The sequence below is a fragment of the Hemitrygon akajei genome, chromosome 10 (assembly GCF_048418815.1).
Source record: "Hemitrygon akajei chromosome 10, sHemAka1.3, whole genome shotgun sequence".
NCBI lineage: Eukaryota > Metazoa > Chordata > Chondrichthyes > Myliobatiformes > Dasyatidae > Hemitrygon > Hemitrygon akajei.
The window spans coordinates 19,391,661-19,417,827 of NC_133133.1; the positions used below are offsets into that span (position 1 = coordinate 19,391,661).

The following is a 26,167-nucleotide window of genomic DNA, read 5'->3' on the forward strand; positions in this document are numbered from 1 at the left end:
AATTCTCCTCTCCTATTAGATTCCTACTTCTTCAGCCCCTGATCTCTTCCACCTGACACCTCCCAGCTTCTCATGCCCCTTCCCCCTCACATGGTCTCACCTATCAACTGCCTGCTCATACTCCTTTCTCACCCTACCTTCATATTGTCTTGTTCTCCCTTTCTTTCCAGTCCCGATGCAGGGACTCAGTCTGAAATATTGACTCTTTATTCCCCTCCTTAGCTGCCGGACTTACTAAGTTCCTGCAGCAAATTGTGTATTATTCAAGATTTCCAGCATCTGCAGAATATCTTGCTTTGCAGTTGGAGATATATATTGTTGTAATTAAATATGCAAATATAGGTCATTGTACAATACTGGTATAGGCCCTTTTCCCCCCACAATGTCTGTGCTAACCATGAAAACAGTCCAAAGTAATCCTATTTGTCATTGCAACACATACAAAATGCTGTAGGAACTCAGCAGGTCAGGTGCCACCAATGGAGAGGAAGGAATTCAGCATGTCCTGCACCATCTGTGGAGGAGAATAAACGGTCAATGTTTTAGGCTGAGACCATTCATCGCAACTGGAAAGGAAAGGGGAAGATGGCAGAATAAGGTGGTGGGGGGAGCTATTCTGGCATCATCCCCCTTCCTTTCCAGCCCTGATGAAGAGTTTCCACCCAAAACATTGACCGTTTATTCTCCTCCACAGATGGTGCAGGACATGCTGAATTCCTTCAGAATTTTGTGTTGCTCAAGATTTCCAGCATCTGCAGAATCCCTCGCAGTGCAGTAAGATTGGAATACTAGGCATGAATACGCTCAGAACTCTTGGAAACAAAATAACGTTAGTATCCAATTTCGTTGAAGTTGTAGATAAGCTAACAAAGTAGGATAAAGTATCACAATACAGTTCCTCTTGAGGTTACAAGCACCCAACTTATGGACATCCCATATACATGAATGAGCATTTGGGAGCCCAGTGGGCTAGATGGGGATGAATTTGCTGGCTGCTCTGGGCAACATAGATCTTCAGCCAGCTGGGAATGGGGCATTTCTGCATGCCTTCTCTCCCCACTACCCCCTCCTGAACCCTACCTAACCTACAATAATTATGTCCTGTGCTGAGCGGAGCAGATATGGGAGCAGTGAACAGATTTATGAGGGGCATAGAGAGGGAAAATGCAAGCAGGCTTTTTCCACTGAAGTTGGGTGGGACTACAACCAGAGACCATGGGTTCGGTGAGGTGATAAGTTTAAGGGGAACACAAGGGTAAACTTCTTCATTCAAAGGGTCATGAGAGTATGGAATAAGCTGTCAGCACAAGTGGTTCATGCGAGCTTGATTTCACCATTTAAGCGAAGTCTGGTTAGGTACATGGAGAGTAAGGGTATGGTCCCAGTGCAGGTTGATGGTGTAGGCAATTATAATGGTTTCAGTATGGACTAGATTGGCTGAAGGGCCTGTTTCTGTGCTATACCTCTCTATGACTCTATTTACTCAGCAAGGCTGGCTGGCAGCCACTTTTCCCACTCACAGGGATTTTCTGCAATCCTCTCTTATTCACTGTTCACTTCTGACTTGCACACAGCTCTCAGGAAGCGAACCGCATAGCAAACTGGAATGAACTAGAATGAACAAAGTAGACTTTGAGATATATGAAACAGAGCCAATATAGGAAGGGCTCTTAAAAATGCAAGAGACTGCAGAAAGGGACAAATCAATCCAAGCCGTAACTTTCAGGGAAATTTATCTGGTTATGTGAAGTCCCTAAATAAACAACTTTGTTCCTGATTTTGGATTCTGGGAATTAACAATGTAACAAAATGTGTAACATGGTTTATTTGATGAATTAACAACGATAACAATTTGAGTAATCTTTAAAAATTGAGTTTGGGGGAGTAAGGCTCTTATTGGTTGTTAAAGAGGAAACTTAATTCAAATAAATCCTTTCCAAATTTGCATCAAGATGTGATGGTATAGGTTTCTGAAGAAAACTGATCTGGATTAACATATTCACAGCCAGCCGAGGGTTGGAACCATGAGTGGCTACTGATGAGTGGCATTGCTGTCAGAGTGAAGGATAACAGCTTTCTTCTGCCAATCACTGTGGAAAACAGTGATAGGGAAAACCTTGGGCTCCTTATCTAAGAAAAGATGTGCTGGCATTGGAAAGGGTTCAGAGGAGGTTTACAAGGACAATTCCATGAATGAAAAGGTTATCATACGAGGAACATTTAATGGCTCTGGATTTGTACTTGCTGGAATTTAGAAAGATGGGGGGAGGGGAGGGAATCTCATTGAAAACTTGAATACTGAAAGGTCTAGACAGAGTAGATGTGGAAAGGATGTTTCCCATGGTGGGAGAGACTAGGACAAGAGGGCACAGCCTCAGGATACAGGGGTATCCATTTAAAACAGAGATGCAGAGAAATTTCTTTAGCCAGAGGGTGGTGAATTTGTGGAATTTATTACCACAGGCAGCTGTGGAGGCCGGGTCACTGGGTGTATTTAAGGCAGAGCTTGATAGGGTTCTTGATTCCACAGGGCATCAAAGGTTATGGAGAGAAGACCGAAGAGTGGGGCCAAGGAGGGGAATGGTGGAGCAGATTCAATGGGTCAAATGGCTTAATTCAGCTCCTATGTCTTATGGAAAACCAGTGGAATACCATCAAATAGACAAATGAACATCAATAAAAAAGACATTCCGGTCAATGGGGTGGGGGGGGGGGGGGGAATTTCAGAGGCATTCAAGTAATTTATTCTATCCAGAATGGGGTGGCAACATACCATAGTGGTTAGGACAATTGCGTTACAGCACCAGCAATCACCTATCCAGGTTCGATCCTGTTGCCATCTGTAAGAGGTTTATATTTTCTCCCTGTGACTTTCTTGTTTTTAAAGCTTGGCAACACTTTAATGCTTTAATTTATCCAGCCCAAGATAATTATTACATTCTTTATAGAAAATAAATGTGCTTGTTATTTACTCAATATTTGAGACCACATGAAGGCCCGCTTATTGCCTCAAGAAGTTTGGTCACAAGAGGAAGAAATAAGCTCTCCCACTGCACATGGAAAATTAAGAGTAGAGACCTCAATTAAAAGTGAGTTTCTTTAATTCTTGCATCCAGTTGAAGTTTATGCCATTAATACACAAGCTCCTCCAACTTCTTTGATTTTCTCTTCAGCTTTCCTGCTGAAGAACTTAGCCTTGACAATGACCAGCTGTTTTGGAAGTCTTCCTTTGCCCAAAACTTTATAGTAACCTGCATGAACAACATCAATAACAGGTGCTGTTCCTTCAGGCTTCTTAGCATAGTTTAATCTGGTTTGTTCACTGACCAGTGTCCACAACTTATCCAGATTTATGGGAGGACAGAATAACTGGTTTTTCTTTAAATGGTAATGTCTCATACCAACTTTCCCAAAGTAACCGGGGTGATATTTATCAAAGTTGATTCTGTGGTGATGCATTCCACCAGCATTGCCTCGGCCTCCAGGATGCTTCCTGTGTTTGCCAATACGGCCATGACCGTGGCTAACATGCCCTTGCAGCTTCCTGGTTTTCCTAAACCTAGTTGGCATCTTGGCTGATGATGTAAAGAGGCCTCCCTATGACTTTCACCCACATTCCAAAGTTGTGCAGCCAGTGGTGGGGTTAGTAAGTTCTGGACATGCTGTGTTGGTGCCAGAAGCATGGTGATACTTGCAAGCTGCTCTCAGCACAATCCTCGTTGATCTGACAGTATGTTTTGATGAAGATGTGAAAAGCTAAATTTCATGTACTTAGGATGATCTAAAATTGGTGAAATTTGTTCCTTTCATGAGAACCTGAGTATGGAGCAGCATGAAAAGCAAAAGAGCTACACAATAACTATACAAATGCAACTGTTCACACATTTCAACAGCACCATGTAAAACTTTGTGAATGATGAAACCAACAGCTTCCATGTCATCACTTCATGCTTTCCCTACATTCCCGCAATTTGTTTCAATGTAATTCCCTGCAGGATCTGTATGGTCCAGTCACTAAATTCAAAATCATATTTATTCATACAATGGAAGTATTCTCTGCAGCAATCCACGCTCTCTTGTGAATCATTTCAACCGGTGTCCTCTGCTCCTAACATTCACTCTTCGACAATCAAGGATTCCTTCTATCTGAATAATTCATGATCTCAAACGTTGCTGTTAAGGCTCCTTTCAGCTTCATCTGCACAAAGGGGAACAACCTGATCATTTCCAGAGAATATTCCACGCTGTGGAGCTAGTCAGTAAATTCCTTCCTATTCTCTTTAAAGCAGAATTCAGGTTTCCAGCATTAGACTAGACCACATGGGACTGAACTAGTGTTTTATTTAAGTTTGATAAAACTTCCAGGATTTAATAAGGAATCCAATTTTTTAATTGCTGCACTCAGGATAGATTTTGAGTTTAAGCCTCACTGCCGAGGCTTGAACATATACATCCGGGCTGCTGCTCCAACACTACATTTTGCACCATGGTATTGTAGTGGTTAGCACCATGCTATTACAGCTTGGCACATCGAGGTTTGGAGTTCAATTCCAGCATCCTCTGTAAGGAGTTGGTACATCTTCCCCGTGGAGTGTGGGTTTCCTCTGGGTGCTCCTGTTTCCCACCATAGTCCAAAGACATATTAGTAAGTTAATTGGTCATCATAAATGATTATTTATTAGGCTAAGGTTAAATTGGGAGTTGCTGGTGGTGCAGCTTAAAGGACCATAAGGCCCTATTCCATGCTGCATCTCTAAATAAAATATAAAAATTCCAAATACCAATTTTGGACAAAACATAATGACAAATGCCCCATCAGCTCTCTGAATAGGATACACAAGCTGCTCATCTAGGTCTGGAATAGCAATCTACAGGCAAGAATCTGAATTCTACAATGGTAGCTTGAGAAATTTCCTGACCATTTATGACTCTATGCCCAAGGCAATTAATTCTCAACTACCTAGCAACTTAACTACAATTCAGGAAGGATAAGCGTGCTGTATTTATCAGCAAATTCACGCTCTGAGAAGTGAGGAATGCTCAGGTCCCCTTCTCCTTGTATTGCTTTTAAATTGCACTTTCAAAGTTATCTTTCATTCTTTTCAAGAACAAATGGTAAAAGGAAACTCTTAGGAGGACAGATTTAGAATGGGTCTCTATTTTTAGATAGATAACATACTTGGGGACAGAGAAGGCTACTAATGACATTTTCTAGGCAAATCTACACATTGTGGCATTAAATATTTATAACTTGCCTGACCTGGCAATAAAGGCATCATGTCTTTGTTGGAGTAAATCTTCTTGCTCTTTTCCATAATGTGCCATATAAAGCTTATTGTAATGGCCGTGATAGAAACGAGAATTCCCATCTCTGGATCTTGACCTTGAATGATGTACACCATTTTCATGCTTGTGTGCACTAGATCTTTCTCTCGACCTTGACCTGGACTTTCTCAGCTTCTGGTCAACCGATGGAGATTTCCTGAGTCCCAAATGACGACTGCTACTTTTGACCGGAGGGCTGCAGGACCTACTGTCATTGCTGCTGCTGTGCCGCCTTCTCTTAGGAACGAAGGAAGAGTCTGGACTGCCGCTCCTTGACCGACGCACAGGAGGCATTGCTGACCATCAGGTTTAAATAACGTTGCTCATTTATATTCAATATTATCTGTAAAACAAAATATTACTAGTGTAAAATATTAAGAAAATTTCCAGATAGGATTTGGATTGTTTTTGACCTGATAAACTAATAGACTATAGCCATTTTCCTATTAATGTATTTACTTGGATTATTCAGGAAAGCCTTAAGCATATAGGACACTGTGCAAAGGTCTTCGGCACATAAATATAGACAGACAGACATACTTTATTGGTCCCGAGGGAAATTGGGTTTCGTTACAGTCGCACCAACCACGAATAGTGTAGAAATATAGCAATATAAAACCATTAATAATTAAATAATAAGTTAATCATGCCAAGTGGAAATAAGTCCAGGACCAGCCTATTGCCTCAGGGTGTCTGACACTCCGAGGGAGGAGTTGTAAAGTTTGATGGCCACAGGCAGGAATGACTTCCTAAGACGCTCAGTGTTGCATCTCGGTGGAATGAGTCTCTGGCTGAATTGCCTAACCAGTACATTACGGAGTGGATGGGAGTCATTGTCCAAGATGGCGTGCAACTTGGACAGCATCCTCTTTTCAGACACCACCGTCAGAGAGATATGGTGCCTCAGACTTTTGCACAGTACTGTGTTTGTCAACGTGGAGTGGAGAGCGAGTTTGTAAATCTGGAGGGAGCAAAGGATGTTGGGAATGGCGAGTGTGAAGTGCTGCGGGAGGGGTGTGGGATAGGCGGGGAGTGGCGTGGGAGTAGACACACCCAGTCCTGAGACACCAAGCAAGGCCATTTGACACCAGACAATTGGTTCATTAATCATTACAGAATGCTCCTCTGGTGCTTTCCACTCCCTCCCTTCTCCTTTTCCCAACATTGATTCCGCTCTCCCTGCCCCCTTCCTACTCTCAGTTCACAATAGAGACTCAGAATCAGGTCTATCATCGCTCAAAAATGTCATTAAATTTGATTTTTTTGTGGTAGCAGTACAGTGCAATACATAAAATTACTACAGTACTGTGTAAAAGCCACCCCAGCTATATACATATGTGCCTAAGACTTTTGCACAGTGCTGTATACATAACTTGAGTTTTATTTATAATAATCCAGGTTATTAATAGAATAACTAGTTATAAGAGAACTGAATGGTTCCCTAGTACAAGATAAACTCTTGACTTCACAACCTACCTCATTATGATCTTGCATCTTAATGTCTAACTGCACCACACTTTCTTTGTAGCAGTTGCACTTTATTGTGTTCTGTTATTGTCCTAACCTGTACCACCTCAAAAATTGATCTGAATTCAAGACAAGCACTGTACCTCGTTACTAATTCCCAAGACTAATTTCTCTTCTCCCCCCCACACAGATGCAGCTAGATCCATTGAGTTACTCCCATTTGGTTTTTTTTGGCTCAAGGAAGGAAGAATTTGGAGAACCAGGGAGGAGTGAACTGCTACATGATGACCTACGCAGAAGAACTTGAAGTGATACATGTCTCTGGACTCCTTACTCCAACCACCTTCCCTCAGGAACCCCCACTGCATACATGCACTCAGAATCTAGCACATCAAGCACTTAACATCCCCCCCCCCCCCACTGGTTTCTCTCCAGCACCTCCCCTCACTGACTTTCCCACCACTCAACCACCCAATTCCTGGAGTCACCCTCACCATCTGCTTGCCTCCTATAAGACAAAGCAACAGAATCAGACCATTTGGCCCATTGAGCCTGCCCTGCCCGCTGACCATGGCTGATTTATTATTCCTCTCATTCCATTTTCCTTCCTTTCCCGCATAAACTTTTGACAACCTTACTAATCAAGAGCCTACCAAGCTCTACTTTAAATATAGCCAATATAAAGCATAAGGTAGTGCAGTTAGATATTGGCACATATGACGCTGTAGGCATCACCGAGTCGTGGCTGAAAGTTAGGAGCTTAACATCCAAGGGTACACCGTGCATTGAAAGGACTGACAGGTAGGTAGAGGGGTGGGGAGGGTCTACTGGTTAAAAAAAATGAAATCAAATCCTTAGAAAGAGGTGACATTGGATCAGAAGATGTAGAATCCTTGTGGGTAGAGTTAAGAAACTGCAAAGGTAAAAAAGCCCTGATGGGAGTTATACACAGGCCCCCAAAAGTGGCCGGGATATGGGATATTAAAACAGGAGAAAGAAAATGCATGTAAAAAAGGGCAATGTTACATTTGTCATGGGGGGGGGGGGGGGTGGTTTCAATATCCATGGGAAAATCAGGTTGGTGTAGATCCCAAGAAAGAGATTTTGTGCAATGCCTATGAGATTTTTTTTTTAAAGAGCATCATGTGGTTGAGCCCACTAGGGGAAAGGCTATTCTGGATTGGGTGTTGTGTAATTGACCAGATTTGATTAGTGAACTTAAGGTAAAGGAGGTAGTGATCGAATACCTTGCGGTTTATTAGGGAAAAGATAAATTCAGATGTATCAGTATTAGAGTGAAGTAAAACAAATTAGAAAGGCATGAGAGGGGAGCTGGCCAAAGTTGATTGGAAAGGGACACTAGCAGGAATGATGGCAAAACAGCATGGCTAGATTTTCTGGGGCCAATTCGGAAGGAATAGGATAGATACATCCCAAAAATGAAGTAGTGTACTAAAGGGAGGATGAGGCAACCATGGCAAAGAAACAAAGAATATCAAAGACAGCATAAAAACAAAAGAGAGGGCTTGTGATATAACAAACATTAGAAGGAAGTTAGAGGACTGGGAAGCTTTTATAAAACAACAGAAGACCCCTAAAAAAAATCATGAGAAAGGATGAAATGTGAAGGTAAGCTAGCCAAAAATATCAAATACGATACCAAAAGTGTTTTTTTTTCCCAGATATACAGTATAAAAGAAGAAAAGTGAGGTGAGAGTGAACATTGGACTGCTGGAACATTATGTTAGAGAAGTAATGGGGGTCAAAGAAATGGCGGATGAAGTTACTAAGTATTTTATGTCAGATTTCACCGTGGTAGTATGCCAGAAATTCAAGTGCTAGCGGGGCAGACATGAGTGTAGATGCTATCATGACAGAGAACATGCTTGGGAAACTGAAATGTCTGAAGGTAAATGAGCCACCTGGACCAGATGGTTCTGAAAGAGGTGGCTGAAGAGACTGTGGAGGCATTAGTAATGATCTTTTCAGAATGCTTCTGGAGAACTGGAAAATTGCACTCTTTAAGGGACGGAGGCAGAAGAAAGGAAATTATAGGCCAATTAGCCTGACTTCAGGGTTGGAAGATGTCGGAGTCCACATTATTAAGGATAAGGTTTCAGGGGACTTGGAGGCATGTGATAATGTAGGCCAAAATCAGCATGGCTTTCTTAAAGGGAAATCTTGCCTGACAAATCTGTTGGGATTCTTTGAGGAACTAACAGATAGAGAAAGGAGCGTCAGAGACTGATGTTTACTTGGATTTTCAGAAGGTCCTTTATAAGGTGTCGCACATGAGGCTGCTTAACAAGAGCCCATGGTATTATAAGAAAGATACTAATATGGAGAGAAGATTGGCTGACTGCAGGAGGCAAAGAGTGGGAATAAAGAGGGTCTTTACTGGGACAACTTTTTACAGTATATGTCAATGATTTGGATGACAGAACTAATGGCTTTGTGGTCAGGTTTGCAGATGATATGAAAATAGTTGGAGGGGCATGTAGTGTTGAGGATGCAGGGAGCCTGCAGAAGGACTTGGACAAGGAGAATAGGCAAAGTAGAGGCAGATGAAATATAGTGTATGGTGTATGACAAGGAACCGCACATGAGGCTCTTTAACACAAGATGAATTTGAGGAAAAATACTAGTATGGATAGAAAATTGGCTGATTGGCAGGAGGCAGAGAGTGAGAGTCTGTATTGGGACTGTTTCCTTTCACGTTACATGTTAACGATTTAGATGACTAAATTGATGGCTTTGTGGTCAAGTTTGCAGATGACATAAAGAGAGATGGAGGGGGTATTCACCCCCTGCAATGCCTAGGAAGCAGGGAGTCTACAGAAGGACTTGGACAGATTAGAATAAGCAAAGTGGCAGATGGAGTATAGTGTAGGGAAGTGAATGGTCATGCACTTTGGTAGAAATAAAGGCGCAGACTATTTTCTGAACAGGGAGAAAATTAAAAAATTAGAGGTGCAAAGGGACTTGGGAGTCCTTGTGTAGAGTTCTCTAAAGTTTAACTTGCAGGTTGAGTGGGTGGGAAGGAAGGCGAACGCAATGTCAGCATTCATTTCAAGAGGACAGGAACATAAGAGAAAGGATGTAAACCTGAGGCTTTATAAAACATTGATCAGACTGCACTTTGGGTATTGTGCACAGTTTTGGGCCCTTTATCTAAGAAATGATGTGCTGGAGCTGGAGATCCAGAGGAGATTCACAAGAATGGTTCTGCGAATGAAAGGGTTAACATATGAGGACCATTTGATACTTCTAGGTCTGTACTAGCTGGAGTTTTAGAAGAATGAGGGAGGATCTCAGTGAAACCTATCAAATATTGAAAGGCCTGGATAGAGTGGATGTGGAGAGGATGTTTCCTATAGTGGGTGTGTCTACGACCACAGGGCACAGCTGCAGAATAGAGGGATGCCCATTTAGAACAGAGATGATAAGGAATTTCTTTAGCCAGAGGGTGAATCTGTGGAATACATTGCCGTGAATGGCTGTGGAGGCCAAGTCACTGTGTATCTTTAAAGAGAAGGTTGATACATTCTTGTTCAGTTAGGGCATCAAAGTTTATGGGAGAAGGCAGGAGAATAGGGCTGAGAGGGATATAAATCAGCTATGATAGAACAGCAGAACAGACTCGATGGACTGAGTGGCCTAATTCTGCATCTATGTCTTATGATCAATGACTTGGCCTCCACAGCTGTATGTGGCAATGAATTCCACAGATACACCACACTCTGGTGAAAGAAATTCCTGCTTATCTCTGTTCTAAAGCAATGTCCTTCTATTCTGAGGCTGCACTCTCTGGTCCTAGACTCCCCTACTATTGGAATATCTTCCTCAGCCACTCTAGCTAGGTCTTTCAGTATTCAGTTGCTTTCAATGAGACACCTCCGCCCCCCCCCCCCCATTCTTCTAAAACTCTCCAATACCAGCACTTACAAGAGAAAGTCTGCAGATGCTGGAAATCCAAGCAACACACACAAAATACTGATGGAACTCAGCAGGCCAGGCAAGATCTATGGAAAAAGAGTACAGTTGACACCTCTGGCCAAGATCCTTCAGCAGGACCAGCACTCCCCTTCTTAGATTAGGAGTCCAAACTATTCACAATACTTCAAGTGCAGTCTGACCAATGCCTTATAAGGCTCAAGATCACATCTTCGCTTTTGTATCCCAGTCCCCTCAACATGAATGCTTACTTTGCATTGCCCTTCCTTACTACAGCTTCAACCCACAAGATAATCTTAATGGAGTCCTAGTGTACGATTCCCATGTCCCTTTCCACCTCCATCTCCCGACTGACCATCTCACCTCAGGCCATCACCACTACTCAGGATCTCCTGCACTGCCCACCTACCTGGCCGCACCTCACTCTGTTGACAGTCCCCCCACCCCCACCCGGTTTTCCCCACAGTTAGTCGGGGTCGACCATGGATATGGCGTCCTAGCTGTCCACATGATAGACAAGCCAGGGCCGTAGATATGAAGAGCAAACTGGTGCCCATACAACACCCCCCCCCCTCTCCACACAGCTGATGATTCCAAAGGATAGACAGAAACCAATTTATACAGCTTGGCACCAACAGCATCGCAGGAGTTTCCCGTCCGCATTGAACTCAATGTAGGGCTGCCTTTAGGGACTCCAGTTCCGGATTTTTTCGGGGTTTACTCCAGATGCCTTCCTCATGAGTGGGTACAGTTGTAAGGCAGTGGAGGTATGAGATAAGAGTCTTCCTTCACCGAGGTGAGCTGCCAACCACGGCTGAAGAACGATCTACCCAAAGCAACTGGTTTTAAGGCGCAAGAAACCTGCCCCTCTCCTGCCTAGAAACAGTTCTGCCGGGCCTGATAGCTAAACTACACGTGAAGGCCGGGAGCTGGACATGTTTGTCAAGGCTATTTGAGACGCACGCCATTGGGAGCATTTATAGGTAGTGCAAGATTATCCCCATTACCACCCCTGGTTATTACCAACTGCCTCCCTCACCCCCGGTATCTCCCCCTCCGACCACCTACTCCCACTGCCCCTCAGGATCCCCCAACACCACCAAAATCGTTTTCCTCTCCCTCTCCCCCTCCCCCCTTCGGCTCGCCGCGTTAATGCCTCCCGAGAGGGAGGTGAGTAGAGACTAACCCGCGTCCTCCCTGTACTCGACGTTCCGGCCGACACTCATCCAGCGCAAACTCGGACAGACGACCACAACAAACGCCTGGCAGGTCACAGGTCGGAAACGCGGTTACCCGGATGTCACCCTCTATCCTCATTGGCCCCGCTCCCCGCCGCCCCTGATTCGCCGACGCGCAGGAAGGCGCGTGCGCAGTGAGTCAAGGAGCTGTTGCGTTGGATGGAGTTGACAATCAGAGCCAATGTAAATATATTATCAAATTACGTATAGTAACCAAATCCAACGTCGAGATTCAGTTATCTTGCGAACATTTAAGGGAAAATGAAGAAATACAACAGAGTTTATGAAAAACTATACAGGACGGGACATTTTAATTGTTACCCCTTGAATTTGTTGGTTTGCATGGTTACTTTCAGAGGGGAGTTTAAAAATCAATTATACTGCTGGGTCAAAACGATGGATCTTATGCAGGGTCTTGACTCGAAATGTCGGCTATCCGTTTCCCTCCACAGCTGCCGTTCAATCGCTGAGTTCCTCCAACAATTTGTTTTAACTACAGTCTTGGAGACACAAGAGACTGAAGATGTTGGAATATGCAGCGATAACCATTTTCTTCCACAGATGTAGGCTGACGCGCTGAGTTCCTCCAGCGCCTCTGTGTGTTGCTCCAGATTTCTACCATCTGCAGTCTTTCCTGTATCTCCGAATGTCTCCAGCAGGTTGTTTGTTCCTTACACATTCCATGTACCACATAGCCCAAAGTGCACACAACATGCATAGTTTCTCGTTGCATTCGATACACATTATTGTGGCATTTAGCTTAAAGTGCAGCCCTGCAGAACAGTATTACCACAACAAGCACGTAGCTTTCAGTGTAACATCCCTGGGCTCCTTCAAGCACAGTTGCGCTTGTGCTCTATTTGACTATGAAGTGGTTCGCCAGCGCCCCCTGCAGGCGCGGAGCGCGGCGGCCGGTGCTCGCCAGTGCCCCCCACAGGAACGGAGCGCGTTGGCGGCTGCTCGCCAGCGCCCCCAGCAGGCGCGGAGCGCGTTGGTGGCGGCGGCGGGGCAGCGCGGCGCGGCCGGCGAGCACGGGCCCTTTCTTCTTTTTCCTTTCTTCTGCTTGCTTGTCAAGGCCCGAGAGGAACCGTAAGTACAGTCATAGAGGAGAAAGGGGAGGGCGGGGAAGAGAGAGAAGAGATCGAGAGAAAATAATAAATTAAATCATCCGCAACTTCCTGCCTGCTTCTGTCTCAATGGAAATGAGTTTCGGAAACCCGAGCCGAGGCGCAGGAGGGGGGTGTGATAAAAGTGGCGTTGGTGGAAGATGGGCGCCGCGCTGCCACCTCTACTGAACCAGGAAGAGAAAAAACCTGTCAGTATTGTCACTATCTGCCTCTTGATGTTTGATATCAGCATGGATTTCAGGTATTTGGTATGTGGGGGAGGGGTAGTTTCCTGTCAGGGCTGCAGCTTTATCTGTGCTCTCTCCCCCCCCCCCCCCCATGCAGTCGGCACTAGAGGGAAGTCCAGTAAAAGGTTTAAAATATGCAGTCACAATCTCCTCTTTCTGTAATGTTTTACAAATCAGTAAATCATTTACAAGCCTTTAGGCCTTTCCCTGTTTTGGGAGGTGTTGTCTTTAAATACTGGCAGTGACTTTAGGATTCTTCCAAATATTTTACAGTTTTTCATTATCTTCCTTTGCAAATTGTTTCAAAACACTTTGACACACCTCCTTGGAGAAACATCCTCTTCAGATGCTTATTTTATAACCATATATATCACATTTTAATACTTCATGTATGCCAAAAGTGTCCCTGCTGTATTAACAAAATCCCAAATCTGGGTATTGTTTGCTGCAGAATTTAGATGTTGTTTTCTAAATAAAACTTTTCAGTAAAGTGTACCAACATGGATATTTAAAAACGTAATTTTAAGTGAAATCACTTAAATCAGAACACGTTTTGTGTTCAACTATATATAGGGTTGGCACAAGAAGACTGGCGTGAGATTACTGGTATTGGAAAGACAATGGGGACAAGAAAAGCCATTTTTATCTTAATTAACTACAGTGCTACTTTCACATAAACCATACACTCAACAGTAACTTTCAGCTGACCATCCGAATCCCCCTGAACATGTCTCCATCCTAAAAGTAGCCTATGCTAGATAATGGAATTCTCTGGAGCAATTGCCATATGCAGGAGGGAGTCGAGGCATGGGATGTAATTTTGGTTTGTGTGCATAGATCCGTCATTAATTGGGTAAATGGAGTAATTGATAAGCTAGTTTGCAAATTATGTTCATTCTTGGGTAAATAGATTGGAGGGGGCAGGAATCTGCTAGTCCAACCTCAACAAAGCATAAATCATAGTAGGGCTGAGTACTCCTTTAATTATTTTATTATGCAGAACCAAATTAGACACTTCATGGAGAATTGTGAATATTGTCTTCTCAGTTCATGCAATATGTAAGTCCAATTACATGACCAATTTGCCATTAAACTCAGCAAGTACTTTGTTCATTAGCTTTGGTTTAACATTTGATTCACTGATGCTTTTTCAAAGTACCACTCAGGTGATTTGATAGTCTCATCTTTCTCCTTGAATTTTAGAATTTAAAAACTTGTTCTTCATTATGCCCATTTTTTAGTATTTAGCATATCTGAACCCTAATAGCTTAGTGCTCTTCCCCATTCTTCCAACATTCTTTTTTTGCAAGTCTTTTTTTTTGATTTTGAGATTTACCCAAAATATCCACTTAAATTTTTTTTCTGTCCAAAACATCAATTTGTGTTTTACTTCATTTTTCATCTTGTGAAGTTTTTCTGTGTTAAGGGAAGTAAAATCAAATCTCAGTAGTTTACATTGAGAACAAGTGTAAAAAATATTAGACCAAGGCCCTAAGATATAGGAGCCCAAAATTAGGCCATTTGGGCCATCAAGTCTGTTCCATCATTTCGTTATATCTCCTGCCTTCTTTCTCCCCATATCCCTTTGTGACTTGACTAATCAAGAATCTATCAACCTCTGCCTTAAATATACCCAGTGACTTGGCCTCTGCAGTCATCTGTGGCAAGGAACTCCACTCTCTGGCTAAAAAATTTCCTCCTCATCTCCATTCTAAAAAGGATGCCCCTCTATTCTGAGGCTGTGTCCTCTGGACTGCTCCACCATGGGAACCATCCTCTCCACATCCAATCTATCGATGCCATTCAACATTCAATATTAAATGATAACTAATAGTTTGCTTTGAGTAGTTACTTTCAATGAGGAAGTCCATTATGCAGTGCTCTTAACCTATATCATTTAGGAAGGCAACTTTTTCTTTTAAATAGGGTGTGGAAAATCTGAAAGAAAGGCCATGATTGATTCCAAGTTCTTTGCTGAGGAGCCCATTTTTTGCTACAGCACTGGCTGGAGTACTGTAATTATGATTTTGGCTGAGGAGGGGAAATCAGTTTAGTAAGTCTGTCCATCTGGGGAGGGGGTTACAGTTTCTGCTGGCTCCCATTGAAAATGCAAATCGAACAACTGCGGATGCTAGAAATCTGAAACAGAACTGAAAATGACTAAAGTGCTCAGCAGGTCAGGCAGCTTCTTTGCAAAGAGAAGCAGAGTTAACATTTCAGATTGGGATCAGTTTGAAGGCTGTCAGATTAGAAGGTTGGTCAGCACTCAGTAATTGTTGTTAATCACTTGAGAAAAAGCAGATTACAATTACAGCTATAAAGCAGTTATATGCTTTCTCTAATCACTTGTATGAATCCAGGATAATAGGCTTACAATAGTTCATAGGAAAGATGTATTTCTTTGAAATTTGCTGTTTTTGTAATTCCTTCTGGTAGGAGAAAGGGAATAATTTTTAAAATTAGCTTATTTGTCAATAGACAGCAGGTGCAGGAGTAGGCCATTCGGCCCTACTAGCTAGCACCGCCATTCACTGTGATCATGGCTGATCATACACAATCAGTACCCCGTTCCTGCTCTCCATATCCCTTGACCCCGCTATCTATAAGAGCTCTATCTAACTCTCTCTTGAATGCATCCAGAGACTTGGCCTCCACTGCCTTCCGGGGCAGAGCATTCCACATATCCAACACTCTGTGGGTGAAAAAGTTGTCACATATACATCAAAACGTACAGTGAAATGAGTTGTTGTATCAAATCAAATCAGCAAGGATTGTGCTGTGAGGTACCCACGTATCTATTTTCTATCCATTGGAGCCATGACCTGTATCTGTTTTCTGTCCGTTGGAGCCACTTAATCTACTTTCTGTCGTATTTTGTGGCACGTTTATTATGGTAATCTGTCACCTGGGTTGGGGTGCGGTAGAAGCAAATAAGTATAGTTACCTATTCATGTTTAGTTAGCTGTTTAGTCTAGTTGAAAGGGGGTAAGGCAAGGGGTGACTTTTTTGTTGACCACTAGTTTAGTATCGCTATTCGCCTAGTTGTGCAAATTGGGATGTTATTGGAATGCTAAGATTGTTGTATCGCTGATTTGGTTTCGTTAGCTTTTTAATCAGTGCAAGATTGTCCTTTTTTGCTGCCTTTTTAATAAAGGGTCGAACCTTTTTCGAATCTGAGAATTTGTTACTGTATTTGGAAGGGCATCTTACAGTGCCGAGTAGCCTGGCTTAGTCTCTCTGCGGTTTTGGTTTGTTTTCAAGTAACTGCTACGTTTTGTCAACAAAAAAAAATAGTAATACTAAAGAAACACCAGTTTATGGCAAAGGATTGCCTCGATCCTCTTGAGGAAACTGGGACAGCTTGCTGCAGGTAAGCTCCCTTTTGTTGATTCATGCTGTGCATTTGTGGTTTGAACACTGTTTTGGATGGTCAACGCTGGCCGTCCATTGGGAACTGTTGCTGAATTGCCTGAGAGCATTGTTACATAACCCGTGGGTATCTTGTGACTGTCTTATGACCATGATGTAATTGAGTATCTTGTGAGCATGATGTAATTGTCTTGTGGTGGTGGGGTGATGTAATTTTCCTGCCAGTGTGAGGTCACATGATGTAATTTTCCCACTGGTGTGTGGTCATATGATGTACTGTTCCAACAGGTATATAAGGGGAAACCCCTGTTGTGATGCAGGTTAGTTTGTTAGTTAGTTTTGCTGCGTATTCGTCTCCTGACGCAGTTTTGTTTTTAAAGTGGAGTTTTTACTTTCTATTGTAAGGGGCAAAAGCTGTTGTGCCGGCAGTTTCGCCAGTCGCTGCTGGTTCTGTTTTGTCCCATCTTTGATTTACCTTTACAGTCTAGTTGGAGAGTGAAGACTTTACCGAAGTACTGAGGTTGCAAGTACCCGAAGGATTGAGTAAAGTTGGTGTCGTTCGGCAGTTTTATAAAGGATCGACCTTATTGAATCTTTGCTGAAGGATAGAGACCTGCATCTGAGATAACCCCTGCAAGGTCAGGAAGGTTTGTGCAGTGTTCACCTTTCAGCAGCAAATGGTCAGTTCCTTTAAGCCGTTTTACTTCCCTCATCGTGAATCCTTTGGACAAGGCATCTCTCGACTGTGATACGCAGATTCGTCATTTTCTTCGGAGAAATTGTTGTTGCAGTAAAGTCTCTCCTTACTGACTGTATAAATCACTTGGACTTTTGAATTTACCACTTTAAGACTGTGTTCGAATTTACCGCTTTAAGAACTATTCCAGAGTTTGGCTGTTTGTTAAGTTGCTGTATAGCAGTTAATTTCCAGTTGTTAGTCGTTTGTTTACTTTTCACTTTTGTTGAGCAGAATTTAATAAATGTTTATGTTTGTTTATAAAACCTGACTCAATTCTATATTCATTGTTGCCGGCCACATAACAGTTTGTTGCTTTATTTTATTAAAGTGCTGAAATATTCTGGTTGCCGGTGTTTGAATTGAGGGCTGTTTGGTTGGTTTGCTTTAAGACCATAAGACATAGGAGCAGAATTAGGCCATTCAGCCTATCAAGTCTGCTCCACCATTTCATCATGGCTGATCCCAGATCCGACTCAACCCCATACAACATATAGCCTTCTCACTTTTTCCTTCAACGCCCTGCCCAGTCAGGAAACTATTATCAACTTCCCCTTTCAATATACCCACGGACTTGGCCTCCACTGCAGTCTGTTGCAGACCATTCCACAGATTCACTGTTCTCTGGGTAAAAAAAAAATCCTCCTTATCTCTGTTGCCAAAAGTCACCTCTCAATTTTGAGACTGGCCCTCTAGTTCTGGATACCCCACCATAGGAAACATCCTCTCCACATCCACCCTATATGGCTGTATTTGGTAGGTTTCAATGAGATCCCCCCCCCCCCCCACATTCTTCAAAATTCCATTGAGTACATGCCCAAAGCTGCCAACTGCTCCTCATATGTTAACCCCTTCATTCCCAGAATCATCCTTGTGAACCTCCTCTGGACTCTCTCCAGTGACAACACATGCTTTCTGAGATATGGGGCCCAAAACTGTTGGTAATATTCTAAGTACGACCTGATAAGTGTCTTACAAAGTCTGAGCATTATCTCCTTGCTTTCATAATCTGTTCCCCTGGAAATGCATGCCAGCATTGCATTTGCCTTCTTTACCACAGACTCAACTTGTAAATTAACCATCTGGGAGTCTTGCACGAGGACTCTTAAGTCCCTTTGCACCTCTGATGCTTGAATTTTCTCCCAATTTAGATAACAGTCTGCACTGTTGTTCCTTTTACCGAAATGCATTATCCTACATTTCCCAACACTGTATTGCATCTGCTTCTTTTTTGCCTATTCTTCCAATTAGACAAATTGCTGCAATTGTATTGCTACCTCAGCACTACCTACTTCTTTGCCTGTCTTCGTATTATCCGCAAACCTTGCCATCAATTCCATATATGTAGTGCTGTGCATGCACGGACAGCTTGTTTGTTGACTGCATTTATCGAATTGAATATCACCAGTGCTGTGGGTGAACAAAGAGTTAATTGTGAGCCATACAACTAGAGAAAGTAGCATGAGTGATTTGAAGCATGGAATTGGTGCCAACAATCCTGCAGTTGAGGCTTGCAAAAGAGAAATTAAAGCTGAAGCTAAGGCTAATCTAATTGAAAGCCTTCAAAAGGAGTATGAAACAAATATGAACAAAATTAAAGGTTTGATGCCATCTATTAATGTTCTTATGAAATTAAAGAAATTGCTTTACAAGTGCCATCTCCTCTTGAGGTCCTGAAAGATCTCTGTGAAGTTGTTGCTAAGCAACAACACATGCTAATCTCATTACTTCCCAAGCTCGAGCAGGAAAGACAGAATTGATGTTTTTCAAGCATTGATCACTATTGTAGTGCATTCGTAAGGGATGTGAAGCAATGGTTGAACCAAAGATGTTATAGTGAAAGTCATGTTATTGCATCAAGTTAATGTGTCTCTCCTTCCATCAGGCAATGCTTTTCAAATTCCAAGCCATTTCTTTGACTAGGCATATAGTAGAGAACCCACAAGATGACATAGACTTGAGTGACAGTTTGTCAAATGTCAGTGGCTTGAAGTTCTGCTGCAGATGTTCTGCAGCATCTTCTGTATCTAATAACTCCTCTGCACGTATTAAAATGGAGGCTGATTTGGTTGTATTAATCGCATGGCAGCAATTATTGAAGGACGAACATGAACTGGAAGAGAACAAGGAACAGCAACGGAAAATGAAGGAGCAGCTTAAGATGCAGGAAGAAATTGCCGCACAGGTGGCCAAAGTTACTGTGCTAAGGGCTTCCAGTGTGGCAAGTACCAAAAACGCTCAGCAGGTCAGTCGTATGATGTGAGTTCCTAAATTGATAAGGCACAGAGAAAACACAACACGTCAATGTCAACGTTGGATTTATTTGTTCCTCAAGTGTCTGTGAAACATGAACATAACCCCCACGGGGTAGTTCAGGGTGTTTTCTCAGCCTGCACTAATAAGGTACTCTGAAGCTATGTCATATCCAACAGCTCAAAGTGCTCATGGGGACATCCACTTACAGCATGGAAACATCTTGTTTCAGACGGTAGTAGTCAGAATAATATTGAAATGAGGAAGCAAAATGAAATAACAAGCTTATTGGTATAACAGCAACACAATTTATCTTTGCCCTAAAGAGAGATTCAAATCTTCGATGGTGATCCATTGCAATATTATGCATTCATGAGGGCTTTTGAAAATAGTGTTGAAGGCAAGACTGACAGCTATAAAGACTGCCTCTATTTCCTTGAACAGTACACTAGAGTTGAATCAACTAATACAAACAAGCTGGATGAACTCAGCAGGTCGGGCAGCATCCGTTGACTGCTCATTTCAACAGCTGAGTTCATCCAGCTTGTTTGTATGTGTTGATTTGACCACAGCATCTGCAGTGTACTTTGTGTTTACACTAGAGTTGCCGGCATGTTGACCCTAAAAAAGGATATCTAAAAGCTAATGCTTTACTACAGGAGCATTTTGGTAACAAAAAGAAAATTCCGTCTGCCTATATGCAAAAAGCGTCTTCTTGGGTACCAATCTAACCTGAAGATGTGAAAGCTCTTCAAGCCTACAATCTTTTTTCTTAGTGGCTGTTGCAGTGCCATGGAAGAAGTGCAGTACATGTGTGAGCTAAACATGCCTGCCAATATATTGATCGCTGTAAAGAAATTGCCCCATATGCTTAGGGATAATTGGAGAAAGGTGGCCTGTGAACTGCAATAAAGGCACAACCGTAAGATTACTTTCATTGACATTGCTGGTTCTATTGAAAGACAAATACCTGTAAAGAGTGCTACACACCTGGTGTTTAGGAATATATAGGATACTATATCACCTGCAATAAGCAAAGGTGTGAACAAGCTAAGTCACAACTTCATTCTAATGCTAAAGGAAGCAGCTTTGCCACTACTGTGGCCACTGTGAGAAGTAAAGCTAAAACTGAACGTGGAACTAATGGAAAGGAAATGGTCGTGCCAGCCAAAAGGTTTTGTCTGTTCTGTGAGGGTGAGCATACATTGGATTCATGCCCTCAGCTGGAGAAAGGGGCTAATAGAGAGAAGATTGCCTCCATAGAAAAAATGGTGTCTGCTTTGGCTGTTTGTGTACAGGACAAATCAGCAAAGAGTGTAGGAAGTGTCTGTTATGCAAGATATGCAGTAGCAAGTATCCCTCCATACTTCATATTCACTTTAACGAAAAGGGTGCAGAATCAAAACAAGCTGTGAAAGAATCAGACATAGCAGTGAGTAGTGCCCTGGTATCTAATGACCTTACAGGGCTGGTGATCATGATTTTAAACTACCCATAGTTCTATACAAGTGAAATCTAAGAAGGGTAACAAGACAGTGTTTACTTATGCTTTCCAAGACCAAGGAAGTACAGCAGTGTTCTGCACAGTGAGCCTCATGAACAAGCTCAACCTCACAGGAAAAAAGGACACACATTCTCTTATGTACCATGGATCAATAGGAGATAATGAGAAGCTATATTGTTTCAGGATTGGAAGTGGCTGGATTAGTGGTTAAAACTTATGTGAACTACATACCATCTATACACAAGAGGGTATGTTTGACCACAGAGGGAATGTCCCAAGACAGGGATTTCCAGTGATAGTCTCACCTGAAACACGTCTGCTTACCAGATGTTGATTCAGAAATTGAACTGTTGATAGGGACAAATGTGCCTGAAGCATTGGAGCTGTTGCAGATGATTTGCAGTGTTAACGATGGATGCTATGCAATTAGAACAGTGTTGGGTTGGACTGTGAATGGGCCACTGAAAGGAGACCATAGAGATGGAAGAAACTGTGCATAGCCAAAGCTGACAGTTAACAGAATCTCAGGTTTGGCTTGTCGTGAGAAGACCACAAGTTCATGGAGCTGGTTACAAATTCCTCAAAACTGGTGGATGGCCACTTCCAGATTAGTTTACCTTTGAGAAAGAAAGAGGTTAACATGCCAGATAATAGGAAGATTATGAACAGCGTACTCTAAATCTAAGGAAGAGGTTTAAGAAGGATTTGTCATTTCACACTGACTACACAGTTTTCTTGAAGGATGTCATCACCAAAGGTCATGCCAAAAAAGTGCCAGCAGAGGATCTGGAACACAGTGATGGGGGAGTCTGGGATATTCCACATCACGGCATTTACCATCCTAGAAAAGGGAATCTTTGTGTTGTTTGATCGTGGAGTGACTTTTCCGGGAATATCACTTAATGTTCAGCTTTTACAGGGACCTGTTCATACTAGCTCACTGATTGGAGTCCTAACCAGATTCAGAAAGGGACCAGCAGTGATCATGGCAGATACTGAATCAGGTTGAAGTACCAGCGGAAAACTCTGCAGTTAATTCCATCTATGGTCCTTTAGGAATCTTCAGTCTCTGCTAAGAAGATCCTGCAAGATCTATGTAAGAAAAGGCTTGGCTGGAAGAGCTCTGCCAGTTGAAGACTTTGAGGTTGTTAGGTGTTTGAAACACCTGAATTCTGGAGAAGCTTCTGCTGCACCATTACACCACTTCACAGACGCAAGCGAAGCAGGCTATGGAGCAGTGACCTACCTATCATGGCACAACAAGCACTCTCAGGTGCACAGTGCTTCTATCATGGGAAAATCTAGGGTGGCTCCATTGAAGTCCGTTTCCATCCATCATATGAAGCTCACCACTGCTACAATGGCAAGCCCCATGGAAACATTGTAGAGGAAAGAGTTGCACACATAATTCACCACTTCTTGTCTTGGGTCTGTTAGAGGAAGACAATGGCATGGATTCTTAGATTTAGGAACCTGCTCTTGTTTCTTAGTCAGAAGAGGAAGCAACTGAACATTGCTCTTGCTCAGTCTGACTTGGATGAAGAACAACAAAGGTATTGTTTGGAGAGAGAGACTGCGAAGGCCAAAGATCAAACCGGCCAAGGTTGTCCCTCAGTGGAGGTGCTCGGAGAGGTTGAAAAGGTGATCATTGAGTTTTGCCAAAGAAAACGATGAATTCTCAGGTTTGCAAAGGTGGGGTGGGGGGGGGGGAACGTGTGAAAATGAACAGCCGTATTTCCAAGCTCAATCTAGTACGTGAAGATGGTGTCTTGAGAGTTGGTGGATAACTTAGTAGGGCAGCCATGCCTGAAGAGTCCAAACATCCAGCTACACTGGCAAAGGATCTTCATATCTCAGACATCATTCTGAGGTATGTACATCAAGAAGTGGGTCAAGGAGTATTTACCACAGTTACAAGAACGTCAGAAATGGCCAGGTATAAAACACAATCTCCTCCCAGGATACAATGCGCCTTGAAACTCATGGATCATGGGAAGAGTCATTCAAGTTTTTCCAGACAGAAGAGGATTTGTGCAGCAGGTGTGCATCAAGACCAGCTGTCTGGACAGGCCTAGAACCAAGATCTGTCTTCTACAGATGCTAGAGGTTTGATGAGTTTCAGCTCTAGAAGCTTCATGACTTTGACTTGAAAGAGAGTGGTGATCACTCTGTATTGGGCAAAGTGCTAGAAATATCTAGCCTGGATGACTGTTGCATGATTTGTCTGGAAGAAGAAAGAACAAGGATGTTCATATAAACGTTAAGATTTTTATCCTTGAAGATTTGTTGTCTCCTATTTTAGTAGTATGTAGTTGTAATTGTAATTGTTGTGGTGTTATAATTAAGGGGCTTTGATGTAGGATCCACATATCTATTTTCTGTCCATTGGAGCCACGTATTTATTTTCTGTCTGTTGGAGACAAGTATCTATTTTCTGGCAAGTTTATTATGGTAATCTGTCACCTGGGTTGGGGCGAGGTAGAAGCAAGTGAGTATAATTACCTATTCATGTTTAGTTAGTTGTTTAGATCAGTCTAGTTGAGAGGGGTGTAAGCCAAGGAGTGACTTTTTTGTTGTCCGCTAGTTTAGTATCGCTATTCACTTAGTTCTGCAAATTGGGATGTTATTGGAATGCTAAGATTGCTATATCGCTAATCTAGTTTTGTTAGTTTTTTTTATCAATTCAGGGTTGTTCAACTTTGCTGGTTTCATAATAAAAGATCGAATGTACCTTTTTCAACTTTGGAACTTTGTTTTTTTGGAAGTGCTTAATACAGTGTCAATCTCCTGGTTTAGTCTCTCAGTGGTTTTGGTTTGTTTTCCAGTAACCGCTACACGCTGAGTAGCCTGCAGGTGTTGCCATGCTTCTAGCGCCATTGCCCACAATCAATAAACCCTAACTCTTAGTCTTTGGAATGTGGGAGGAAACTGGTGCACTCAGGGCAAACCTATGTGGTCATAAGGATAATGCACTGTAAAAGCATTATGTTAACCACCATGCAACTGTGCCATCCCCAATCTATTGTCAAGAAAAGTGGAGGGAGAAGTAGTTAGAAACGAGCACCTCCCAGCTGTTTACTTCATTCTCTCACCCACACACCCTCCTTCCCCCTCACCTGGTTTCATCTAGCACCTGCCAGCTTGCACTCCTGTTTCTGGAGTCTGCCTCCTTTTTTTCCAGTCTTGGTGAAGGATCTTGTCCTGAAACGTTGATTGTTTATTCCTCTCCAGAGATGCTGCCTTGGTGAGTTCCTCCAGCTTTTGTGTGTGTTGCTCAGGATGAAAGTGGAGAATAGTAGCTAAAGGAGCATTTTCTTACAAACTCAGAATACTGTAGCAGCTGGAAGTTCTAAAATAAATCTGAAAGCATTAGAAAAGTAGGTGCTGTATTTTTGAGGAGAGATACTGAGAGCTAATGCTTTAGGTGGATGCCTCCTTCAGAGCTGGGATAAGTTGGAACTCAAACAAGAGATAGAAAAAGAGGAAAGGACAAAAATGGACAGTCTGTGATAAGGTGAAATAGAAAGATTAAGTGACAAAAGGGATTATAGTGCAGGGTGAAATAAAAGGGTACGAGGAATAAATCTGGCATGTGTGAAATTACTGGAAGAATGTGTAATGTATCCTGGAAATCTGAAGCAAATACGTTAATCATCAGAAACCTTTGAAGTAGAGGACTCAGATTAAGAGAGAGAAAATCCAGAGGAGTCTAGTACCAAAGGACTCAGCCTCAAAATAGAGGAGCATTCATTTAGAATGGAGTCGAGGAGGAATACCTTTAGCCAAAGGGTGGTGAATCTGTGGAATTCATTTCTATAGGCGGCTGTGGAGGCCGTGTAATGGGGTATATTTAAGGTGGAAGTTGATAGATTCTTAATTAGTCAGGGCAAATAGCCTCATTCTGTTCATATCTCTTCTGGTCTAGCCCTTCTTTTCTCTGTCAGGTATGGCAGAGGGGAATCCGCAGTTGAAGAAAAACATGTGAAACATGTAGGAGATTGCTTTGTTCAGAGCAGATACAGCGCAGTTACAGAAACTGACAGCATTTTTCATAGTCTTGTGGTTGAGCTTTCTTAACAAGTTGTTGCTGTTGATCCTTTCCACGCCTTGTGGCGCATCGGGCAGCAACTTTGCCCTTCTTTAGCATTTTTTCCTGTTTTTGTTTAATGAGGCCAAGTTGCTAGATCGACATTCAACCTAGCATGGATGGAAAGCATGCAAGGAGCCAGCCAGATATGAACCAGGGACCACTCGCCTTGAAGTCTGGTGCCATTACACCACCAGCTGGCTTCTCAACAAGTGCAATGCTGTAACTAATCATTGTAAATCCACTCATCCTTTGAAAAGCTAAGTCTATTTTTTCCCCTTTGATTGCGGATCTACTGTTATCTTCAGCTTGTACTGGGATGTTTGAGGCAGCAGTTGCAAGGGTATTGATTCTTAAAGTAGATGAACATAGAGGAAGGAGAAAAGGATGAATGGAAATCCAGCTGAGTGATGTTTGGGGACCTACAGACTCACTTTACAACTCAGAAATAGAATCAGATTTATTATTCCTGATGTACGTCGTGAAATTTGTTTTTTTTATGGCAGCAGTACAGTGTAATACAGAACATTTATTATAAGTTACATTTAGAGTATTAAAAATTCAATAGTGCAAAAAGAGAACAAAACAGTGGGGTACTATTCATGGTTCATTGTTCATTCAGAAATCTGATGGCAGAGGGGAAGAAGCTGCTCCTAAAACATTGAGTGTGTGTCCTGAAGCTCCTGCACCTCCTCCCTGATGGCAGTAATGAGAAGAGGGCATGTCCTGGATGGTGAGAGTCCTTAATGATGAGTGCCACCTTCTTGAGGCACTGCCTTTTGAAGATGGCCTCGACAGTGGGGAGGCTAGTGCCCATGACGGAGCTGGTTGAGTCGGCAGCTTTTTTCAATCCTGTGCATTGGCGCCTCTGTACCAGACA

At 42.7% G+C, this 26,167-nt stretch overlaps 3 protein-coding genes across 6 annotated transcripts in view; 1 reads left to right on the forward strand and 2 right to left on the reverse strand.

The window, feature by feature from the left end:
- Positions 1 to 12,071, reverse strand: part of nkap (NFKB activating protein) — a 35,137-nt gene extending 23,066 nt beyond the window's left edge. Inside the window, exons 1-2 of the mRNA XM_073057862.1 lie at positions 11,933 to 12,071; positions 5,261 to 5,668 (exon numbers count right to left, since the gene is read on the reverse strand). Of these exons, the coding sequence (XP_072913963.1) occupies positions 5,261 to 5,619 (359 nt within the window). The 5' untranslated portion in view covers positions 5,620 to 5,668; positions 11,933 to 12,071. The remainder of the gene's footprint in view (positions 1 to 5,260; positions 5,669 to 11,932) is intronic.
- On the reverse strand, positions 3,095 to 3,609 carry LOC140734051 (large ribosomal subunit protein uL15-like). The gene has a single exon (XM_073057636.1). It carries the CDS (start codon positions 3,568 to 3,570, stop codon positions 3,124 to 3,126), a length of 447 nt encoding a protein of 148 aa, XP_072913737.1. The 5' UTR covers positions 3,571 to 3,609; the 3' UTR covers positions 3,095 to 3,123.
- Positions 12,072 to 12,966: 895 nt separating the features above from the next.
- Positions 12,967 to 26,167, forward strand: part of LOC140734203 (transcriptional regulator Kaiso-like) — a 48,347-nt gene continuing 35,146 nt past the window's right edge. For 3 of the 4 annotated variants that reach the window (XM_073057864.1, XM_073057865.1, XM_073057867.1), the window contains exon 1: positions 12,967 to 13,073. The gene's annotated coding sequence lies outside the window, so the exon portion shown is untranslated. The remainder of the gene's footprint in view (positions 13,074 to 26,167) is intronic. The other variant, XM_073057868.1, reaches the window with a different exon arrangement.